This window comes from Athalia rosae, chromosome 3 (assembly GCF_917208135.1).
Source record: "Athalia rosae chromosome 3, iyAthRosa1.1, whole genome shotgun sequence".
Classification (NCBI taxonomy): Eukaryota; Metazoa; Arthropoda; class Insecta; order Hymenoptera; family Athaliidae; genus Athalia; species Athalia rosae.
Window position 1 is genome coordinate 536,430 of NC_064028.1, and position 10,363 is coordinate 546,792.

Below are 10,363 nucleotides of genomic sequence, written 5' to 3' on the forward strand. Positions count from 1 at the left end.
CATTTGAGATGTTGCAGAGTAAGCTTCGTCGTATCCCGCCACTTCTAGTTTAACGCAGTTATTACATCGTGGCCATTATGCATATAGCTTCGTCCTCGATCGCTGCAGTCGGCGTGCGATGTATACCCGATCAGGACTGCACGCGGTCGACTGCGCATTTTTCCTCGTCTAATACAATTCACCCCTTCGTCGGACTCCGCACTTGGCACATGGAAAGCCACGTACGATACACGTGCGCGTCACGTATCGATTCCGCTATCGGAGTCCCTCGAACCTCCGTTCGACCGCATGGAGAATTTTCGACAAAAACTCGGCGACGTTAGAGGGAATCAATTTCCACGATCGCGTTGTTCCGACTTCTTTGTGATATTCCACCTACAGGGAACTGCGCGAGGAGTATATCCTTACGGAATGGACGAGGCACGCGGTCGCGATTCCCTTCGGCCATGTTGCCTCGTCATCGACGGAACGTCGATCAACCCTCGAAGCTTCCTCCTTTTGATCCTCGAACCCCGAGCAGCCCCCGATACCCTATACCCGTTACTATAATCACCGCGGTACTCGCGTCCACCTGTAATCCGTATCATAATCGCGACATTCGTGGCGAATTCCATTCGACGAGAGTCCGAAACCCCGATGAAAACTGGATCGGAACGGAAGAAAGTTCTGGTGCAGCAGTTACAACGCCGCGGCGAGTGTATTACGGTAGGCATTAGGCATCGAGGAAACGTAACAATGGCCAGGAATGGGCGGGTGAAGAATTGCGACGGTAGAGTGGAGCGAAGTGGAGCGGAGTGGAGTGACATTGATTTCTTTATCCCTGGGGATCTGGACGTCGTTGCGTAACAATGCGAAAAGCCGGCGGTGAAATGCTCCCGGTGTATATCGCGTTCCCACAGGTGAGAGGCGCCAGGTATACGGAGCTCGCACGGCGTTTGAATACTCGGTAATTGCTCCACTCCAGGGCTCATTCATGCCGAAGCGGCCCGACGCGAACATGGGTTTGCGCGAACCCTCCACCCCGCGCCAATAATGTCCGGGTCACCTCCCGGCGGTGTTTAAGGGCGTACGAGATACCGACCTCCGCATCGACGATTTCGATTCACCGATTTCCCCGTTATGCGCACAGCTGGGCATCGCGACGTCGCACACATTCGTAACAAATATTCGTAACATTCCCGGAGTAGTCCTACGATCGCGGACACTCCGTGTAATGAATTGCTCGCTACGCACAACGCAGTCGCCGTTATTGCCGTATAATGTCACTACTAGGGTTGTTTTTTGCAGTCATTATTTTTCCGCTTATTACCAACTTCGGCCTCTCTGTTGCCGCTGGCGCGATGTGCTTCGTTTTTTCGTCGACGATCCTTTTTTCTCGGTTTGATACGGCCGTGCGAATTTCCTTTCGGTTTGTTCGTCGTCCTTCTCGACCTAGAGGCACGGACGTCCCCCCCCGTCGTCTTCTCGTCCTCCTTCCCCCCGGTCGCCGCTTTTTTATTCAGCTGCGATTCCGAAAAGTCGTCGAGCGATAATTCCTTCGGGATTTCGATTTCTCGTAGCTCCGCCCTCCCTCGGATGGATTTTTTCGGCGTTTTGGACGCGGGTGGGCAGTTCGGTTTCGGAGGACCGGTTGGTTTCGTGGGGCTGGTTGGTTTCGGAGGGGGACAATAAGGTGGAGGTGGCGACGTTGGCGGAGGTGGACAACCGATCGGGCTCGGGCAGGACGGAGGAGATTTCGACTTTGGTCCCGGACATCTGGGCTTCTTTTGGCAACCGAAACTGATAGCGAACGGTACGTAACGATGCTCCGGATTTTCGTCGAATCGCAACCCCTGGAAAGAAGAAGCGAATGATCCCGGGATCCGCGTCACCGGACTAATTTTGATCCTAGCGTATTTACCGATGAAAATTCGCCCGCGGGAATACCGATTTTTCCAGGATCTGTTGTACGTGGAAGATGCGGGAAATAATTCACCAGGGAGTCGAGAAATTCGCTCTTGGATTTTGACGTTTCCGGTAGGTGACGGAAACGTAGATCGTCGTTCCGGCTGACTTCGAACTTTGACGTCCGCGGTGTCGCGTAGAGGGAAGACGAACCCTTACCGATGTAATTCATCCCCGAGTGTTCGGTCCGCCGAAGAGAAGAGATCGAGCAATCGAACGATGCGGCTGACTTGATCACGGAGCGCCCGATCTATCGGTTATTGGACAACGTGAAGAAATCATAGGAAATATCCCGTGATTCGAAGGATAAAGTTATTGAAATTGAAACCTGATATGCGCCCGTCAGAACACGCGCCAAATTCTGAAGCGCGTTATTTTTCAGGACGTGCATCGCGATTGATTCGGTCCCTCGTTGATCGTCCTTCCTATTGCGCGAGTTTAGAAATTCGGGAGAACATAATTTCGAACGGAGACAAAGAATTTTCCGAACAAACGTACTGGAATTTTTTATCGCCGCATCTCGAGATAACGGTATGAAATTGGCCCGATCGTGTGTCCCGCGGCGGTCAAATCTTTTGTCTTTCGATTCGTTCGATTCCACGTGGAGCGAGAATCGCGAGTCGACGATCGATTTTTTCCATTTTTCGCCCAGCGGAATAAAAAAGGCCTATTCTCCCTCGGCGGGGCCGCGGGAAGCGGGCGAGGGCGGCGGGTGGGAAGGTTGGCATTCGGTCGTATCGATTGTTCGCGTAGCATACCTGTCCGTGGAAACCTATCCTAACCAACCAGAAGCCGGCGAGCCGCAGATCAATGTCACTGTGTCCATGGAGACGGCGGAGCGAACCAAAATTAATCTCAAAGTCGAGCGATCCGCGAGGTACAGCCCCCGCACGGGGTTCTCCCCCGCCGATCCGCGTAAGAACGCAACGATTTCGACGAACGATCGAAAATTATTATCCGTCGTAGGCCGACCGGCGGAGGTCCCGGAATGATCCCCGAGTCCACCCGGGGCTCCGATACGGAGCGTACATTTCAACGGATCGAGAGACTCGGTCCGTCGTCGTGCAGCGACCGCGAGTCGGTTACGCCTGACGCGAGTTGTCTCCAACAGCTTTGCCGGCGATGCTCGCGCGTTCGCGTACATCGGTGTCGATATCGATATCTCGGCCCAATATTTTCTACACGTAATCCCGCAACTGCTTTACACGCACACCTCGCGCGTACGCGATCTATACGTTCGTACGAGTGCCCGAATAGTCGGAGAACGACCCGTAGCCCATTTCCCACAATCCCCGTCCGCATGAGCCGAGTACCTATGTACGCGTACCTTTGTTCGACAGGCGAAGACTAAACAATGAGCCGTCACTCGGTACCGGGAATCTAATTTTTTGCACTCGTTTACCTGGATATCCACGTCCGAAATTGACGATTTCCCACCCCCCCCCACCCCCCCCGCGCTGTTACTCCGAGCGATCGGCTCGGGGATAACGTTCGTCTAGAATTCAGCGGGTGCGATCCATCACCCGTATACATACGTATACGTACGTACGCAACGTACGCAACTACGATGTAGAGTCGGATCGGAGGAAAGAACGGAAGAAACGGAGGCGAAAGCTGCGGGGCAAAAGCAACTATAATATACGGTAGCAGCGGCGGGGGCTAAACTTAATTAATTTTAAACAAAGTTAAAGTTAGCCGACGTACGGCTGCCAACGGAAAGCCCGTCAGTTGGGGCTGTACGGTAACGTAATACGGTGTCGGACTACCTGCGAACCGATCTAACCTCGGAAATAAATTCATCCGAAAACCATGCGTGCGCGCATATTCATGAATCGTATTAGGAGACACCGTCTCCCCCTTTTTCTCCCTACCTTCGCTCTCTCCCGCTACGAAAACAAAAATTGAAAATTATACCGACGACCCGATATAAAGTTTTCGAACGCTCCCCGTTATCGTCGACGACATCTCCCGTATCTCGGATGGTCCCGCATCTGCACCGGCTCCCGTTGCAGTCCCCCGGAGCTGAGGACCGCTTCCTAGTTTCTTTTTTTCCTCTCGATTTTTTTTCGCGGAGCACAACGAGGGCTACAAATTACGAGAACGTAAACACGCGGAAAGAGGCCTCCCCGCCTGCCGCATATGGGGAAAGCGCGACGCGCGGCGGTACGGTGGGAGCGCGATGAAAAAAAGTCGGATACAAATTTAGATGTAGGCTAGGAAAAAAAGCGGGCTTCTCCCCACGTCCTCGACCGTAGGATTTCCTTATTGTTCATAAAACACATAAATCTCGATGACAAACGTAGGATAGGCGCACCTCCGCACGGGAAAGTTCGGGATTTTACGAGGCAAAAAGTGCTCCTAATCTACGATACACGAATCCCGCGCTATTTTTTTTTGTTTTTCAATTCCGATGCCCCTAAAAACTGAGGGTACAACCGACACGAGTTAAAAGTAGATCGCCCGTTCAATTCTCCCGCCGCCGCGTACTTCGCCATCGAGTAATCAATTGCGTGTACGTCAATCGTCGAATCGCGACGGCGAGGGGTGAGCTGACGAATTGCATCAGTCGTCGCCCGGCGCACGATCGCATACGTATGCGACCAGGCGAATCTTCGTAAGCCTGTTTACGCCGACACCCCGTTGACAGGAGCGGGCGAGAATACGGCGATCAACGCAGAGATTACGATCTGCGGGTGTGTATCGCCCACCGGATCTCCGGAGAGATCCGTTCGGAATTATGGAATATTAACGCGGGTCGAATCGGAGGCGAGCGATCCCGGGGGACGACTCGGTATAGCCACGGTGGGAGGGGTGCCGGCGATAAAACCGACTCCGGGCGCTCGGGGATGAATCCCGAGGGAGTCGGTAGTCCCGGGTAAAGTAAGTCGATGTGTGTTTTTCAAATGGAATAAAAGTTATCCGGTTACAGAAGGGTAGTGAATTTATATTCCTCGCTACTTCCTTCCTCGCCCCTCGTCGAGGCGTTGCCGACTCGCGCCCGCCGCATCTCCGCCGGGCCCGAGCCACTCGCCTCCAAATGTAATAATAGGATGTAATAGCCGCTATCCGCACCCCCCGACGCCTCGCCGATCAATGGGAGGGAAAACCCTCTCGGTCCTCGCGTAGCGCGGGGAGTCGGCAGAGTTCAAGTGCCGGGAATTCCTCCTCGTTCCCGTGGATCCGTAGAAAGAGGAACCGATCGATTGACGACAATTTTCGTCAACCCCCCGAAATTCGTCATTTCTCGGCGACGCGACCTTGACCCAGGCGTACCGATCGCGTCATCCCCGAAGAGGACCGACGGAGGTGGTCGACGATCGATCGCCGGTGATAAATCGTCGTGCGATCTCGCTTTCAATCTTGAATAGGGAAACCCGCGACGGCGGGTATTGTTTTACCAGCGACCCCCTTCGGACTCCCGTTAATTACTCGGTCGTCGGGCGAACCGATCCCAAGTGAACGTTCGCGGTGCTTCCGTATTTATAATGGCCGAGAAATTCAGCAGCGTCTTTGTACGCCCGTTGTTCAGGTAGGACGCGTCGCGCCGGGGGGCGATTCACCCCGAGGGCCTTTCATACGGAGGCTACGGGCCTCGTCTCCCCGTCTTATTATAATTCGAGAACCGTAAGGTGGGTTTTACGAGGTGGGTACCGGGAAGCCGACGGCTCCTCTGCCCACATAATGCGTCGCGGGCGTGCAACGTCTCTCACGAGGCCTTCGCAGGGACGGGGTATAGAAACGAGGCGTAATAGAGGCGACGTATCTCTTGCCCGGTTCACGGTCTTGCGTAGTACACGGTATACCTTCCTTCCCTTCTGCCTACCTGCCGTAACGATCGTCGTACGGCGGCGGTAGCGGAGGAGCCGAGTAGTCGCTGGAGGAAAAATAAGCGGGAGCGGGAGGGCCGTGTGTGGTCCGTCCGATCCTCGTTCCTCCGAGCGGCAACGGCAGCGGCCCGTCGCAACTCTCCACCGTGTGGAGAAAACGAGGGTCCGCCTGCACCTCCGCAACCCCGAGTCCCTCGCCTCCCTCGCCTCCCTCGCCTCCCTCGAAGCCCCCCGCGTGGCCCGTAGAACTCGCCCTCGATGACGTCGGTAACCCGATATCACCACCGCCACAATCGTCGACGACATCTCTCCTTCGGACGAGCCTTTCATAAACGTACGTACGTACCTACGCGACGCGACGCGGTTTACCCGCGACACGCGTGCGTTCCTCCTGAGGGACGCGGACGCGCCGAGGTCTTCCCTTATCCCTTTGCGCGCTGCCAACTTCTCGTCGCGTCTTAATCCTATCGTTTCCAGTTTGCCTGATTATCGAACAGTTTTTGTCCTCGTTTCGGCAGTCGTGGCGACGAAGCCGAAGAAGCATCGAATTTACTCGCGTATCGAGTGCGCGGCGATTTCGTAGAAAAACCGAGCGGCCCCGGAGGAGCGAAGGGCAGGGGCGGAGGCGGAGGCGGAGGGAGCGTGTTCCTGCGGCGTACCGTGGTTTTAGAAATCAGCCTGACACATGACGGGATCGAATAGACCGCTTCTACGCTCTAAACACGGTGACGGTTTCTGGGAAATTTGGGGAGGCGACCGCAGCTCGACGGCGGTGTCCCCGCGAGCGAATGTCTCCCGCGCCCAACGGAGCCTCCTCCGCTCGACTGCGCTCGCCAATTCTTTCGTCGACCATCGACCGGCCGACCTATTCCTCTCGCTTTCATTCCACTTTTTCATCGCCGGCGAACAATCGACCGCTGTCGTCCAACGCCGAATGCGCGAGTACAACGACTTCGTTCTCACACACGTGTATGTATATTAATTCGTATCGCGAAGCGACAACGCGGAGCTTTCGCGGATGAATGTGCGGCTCGGGGGACGGACTCGACGGTGAATCGGACGGTGCGGCGGTGTGCAGAGCTGGGTTCGGAGGAGCAGCTACGGCATGGCATGATCGGGCGTAGTTAGTCTCGGGTGAAACGAGCACGAAGCTCAAACTTTGATTAAACGAGTAGACGGGACCGTGGCTGGAACTCATTTGTCCGCTACCCTCGGTATATCCACCCGGGCTCGGACTTTGATACCGGGAATTTTATTCGCGAGCCAAAGCCAAACGAAACGAAAGCGAATCGCGAATACGCCGCAGCGCCGCGGCTGCGGTTAATTCGACCCGCCGAACGTCGCGATCCTGCGGCACACGCCTCATTTATTTTCACCTCGAGAAACGAAGCGAATCGCGACGGAAATCGTCGGGAAATCGGTGGCGATTTTCTCGCCGGCGAATCTATATCTCGTTACGCAACGAGCGCCGCCCGAGGAACTCCGATGCGGAAGATAAGGTATCTCCGATCGGGAACAAATTAGCCACGTCTACCGATGTCTGCCGGGGTGAGCACCCGATAACTTCGAGACTCTCTGGTGGCGGCGGCGGTGGTGGGTGCCTTGCGGTGGGTGGACGTGCGTTCGGTGTTCGGGGTGGCCACCTGTCTGGCGAGGTATGCGCCGATAGCATCGCAGCATCTCACCGAGCGGAGCGGAGTTCTTCCTTCTCTTCCTCTCGGCGAGCTCGCGCCTCCTCCCCTCTCGCTCTCCTCTCGCTCTTTTCCCTCCTCCTCTCAAACGCTAAGCAAAGACAACCGCTGTAACTCACCTCGACAAATTATAGACTCGCCTAACGGCCGATATAGCCCCGTCTCTCTCGCCTCGCCTCGCCTCGCCTCGCCTCACCTTCGCTTCTCGCGCCAAGAAGAAAACCGAGACACGACAGACCGCGTGACTCTCGTTCGTTCCTTCTCCCCGTCTAGCCGCCGGAACTCGTACGTCCGACGCGCCAAGAGGAACCTCCGACCCCCGTCGAGAGGTCGAGAATCAGTGAGCCCCTCTCGGTGGTCGCGCGAAAATCGAAGGCGAATCGAATCGCGAATTGTGGCGAAATATTGATATTTTCGGAGATTCGTCGGGGAGGTGCGACGATCGCGGGCGGGGTAATTCTCGACTCGATGGACATACCTGAACCTCTTTGAGGAATAAACAATTACGATGGAATTCGTAGATACGGTTAAAATTCGAATTCCGAGATTCGGCCTGCGATAGGATCGACACGGTACTTTGTCAGCCCTCCCCGTCAGACCGCGTGGCTTGTTCTCCGCTCCTTGGGGAGGAGGCGGGAGAACCGGGTTGCCGAGGTCGACCCGGAGAAGCGAGGAGAGCCGCTCGGATCCTCCGCGGCGAAGCGGAGGGGAGGGGGGGGGGGGATTCGTGTACTACAAAACGACGCGTACAGGTATCCGTGTTAACCCCGTAACGGCCGGTGCACCGCCGCTACGATACTCGCCCGTTCTCGAATCGGGACGATCGTTCGTCGACGAACGAGCGAACGGATTTGGAACGACCGCCGTCGAGATTCGAGGAACCGGGGGATACTCGAGCGATTCCCCCCATCGAAGCGCACCGGGGGACACTTTTTTTGATCCGCGAAAATCTCCCTCGCCGAGAGATGTAAACGTACGATCGATTCGCACCCCCGTCGTATCGGCCCACGCGGCACCTCAACGGACGACTAACCGCGAATCGGATCTCGTCGGTATTTGCTTTCCACCGAATTCCGCCTCGGGAAAACTTGCGTCGAGCGGAACGCCTCGAATTACGGGTAGCTACCTACCTACCTGCCTGCCTACCCACCCGTTCCGCGAGAATCGACAGCTTCGAGAGGAACGGGGAGTGCCGGGGCGTAGGCGCGGGCGGGCGGGCGGGTGTTAATGATTTTGTCGAGGGCGTCCTACGTACGGGGACGGGGATCGGTTGAAGTCTGTGCGGTTTCCAGCGACAATCCGGACTGCAACGAGTCGAATTCGAGACGGGTTTCGAGGCTGGATTTCGGTCGTGGTATCGGTCTACATCGCGACCGCCAAATTGTCACTTCCGTTCGGTATGATAGTTACATCAGAGAGAATCGAGGAATATGACGAATGTAATCGAATGACAAATGTAATCGAATAACGACGGAACTCAATCCCCGCAGCTGATTCGAATCGCGACGAGATATCGGGTGACCCGGTCGTTCGATCGACCGACCGGCCGACCGACCGACAGCTCGCAGCGCGCGGCGAAAGTGGACGCCTTCTGCGCTACTCGCGGTTTCCCCCCAACAGTTTCCGTCATTTTCGAATTTTCGACGGGGCCGCGATCGCCGCGCCCGCGGCCCTCGCTATCGCACCGTCCATCTCCTCGGTCTTTTCGCCCCGTTCGCCGAGTCACTCGCCTCCCATCCCATTCATAAATTCATTTATACGCTCGCTCCTTCATTCATCCGCTCTCTCCTCCGTGCGCCGGGGATACCTGTTCACTTTTCGGATGACGAATCGCTTTTCCCTTCGTCGGCGTTGGCCGACGGTAATAATTCATGAAACCGGTCGAGGTTTTGACACCGACGTGTCAGCCCGGGAGGGTGTCCTCCCCTTCCGCACCACCCGATTCTTCTCGGGACGTCGCCATTTTCGTCGTCGGCTCGTGCCCGGCGAAAATCCTCCTCTTCCAGACGCCGCTCGATGCCCCGTCGTCGCCGAAGACGGATCGGTTCATCGACGGCTGCACGTCGTCGGAGTTCCCGTCTCCCAGCTATTACGACCACGAATCTATGGCGACGACACCGTGGCGAGCCCCCGGGGAACGCTGCTGCCCGCTGCGCTCGTATCGTCGAGTTTTGATCGATGCCCCGCACCTCGCGTACCGATTCGAGGTGACCCGGGACACGCCCGTTCGGGGTCCCGATTTCGACAACCGGGCGACGGGGCATCGCGCGTGCGGTGGTTTTATCTCGAATGCATCGCGCCAACGAATTACCCCTCATTATACATCCGGCGCCCCGCGCGTCTAATTATCTCCCGGCGTGCAGGCGAGTTCGAGAAGGAGATTCGGATGTAACGGGGGATCGGTACGCCACGGAGCTGCACCCACCGCGGTTGACCTACGCCGGCATCGAGCTCGAATACGATCGTTCATGGGACGCCCCGAGAAAGACGGTGAGACGATCGCGAGAGAACAGGAGAAAGGGGATACGACGGGGGGTTGGGCGATCGCGGGGCCCTCGGAAAAAATCCGATTGCGTGGCGAGGAGGTGCGTTCCGCCGCGTACGAGGTATAATAGTTTAGCCGGTTTAGTACCCGGGTGTTAGGGGCATTGTTTCAGCGTCGGAAGGGCAGGTAGACCCGTGGGCACCACGCGGCGCCGGACCCCAGGAGGGCAACGGGGGCCCGCCCACATCGCGCCCACGTCGGACCCACGCGAGATCCTCGACCCCCGATACGCCGCGCACGCACGGACGCGGTTCGAATTGTTAATAATTCACCCCTCTTGTTAGCGAGACCGTCATTGCCACCGCATCGCCGTTTCGCAACACTCCCCGCGTTATCCGATTTATAATTGCGGCTCG

General features: G+C 56.6%; 1 protein-coding gene across 1 annotated transcript; it reads right to left on the minus strand.

The window, feature by feature from the left end:
* Window positions 1–661: 661 nt before the first annotated feature.
* LOC105685336 (ELL-associated factor 1-like) lies at window positions 662–3,236 on the minus strand. Its single transcript, XM_012399318.2, has 3 exons — window positions 2,273–3,236; window positions 1,901–2,194; window positions 662–1,832 (listed from the first exon to the last, which is right to left on the minus strand). The coding sequence occupies exons 1-3, from the start codon at window positions 2,333–2,335 to the stop codon at window positions 1,269–1,271; spliced, it is 921 nt and encodes a 306-aa protein (XP_012254741.2). The 5' UTR covers window positions 2,336–3,236; the 3' UTR covers window positions 662–1,268.
* Between the last annotated feature and the right edge of the window lie 7,127 nt (window positions 3,237–10,363).

Coding starts and splice junctions, on each gene's coding strand:
- LOC105685336 (XM_012399318.2), bottom strand. CDS start 2,335: ATGCACGTCCTGAAAAATAACGCGCTTCAGAATTTGGCGCGTGTTCTG. Junction 2,195..2,272: donor TTCTGACGGGCGCATATCAG/GTTTCAATTTCA, acceptor AATAACCGATAG/ATCGGGCGCTCCGTGATCAA. Junction 1,833..1,900: donor CCGCGGGCGAATTTTCATCG/GTAAATACGCTA, acceptor TCTTCTTTCCAG/GGGTTGCGATTCGACGAAAA.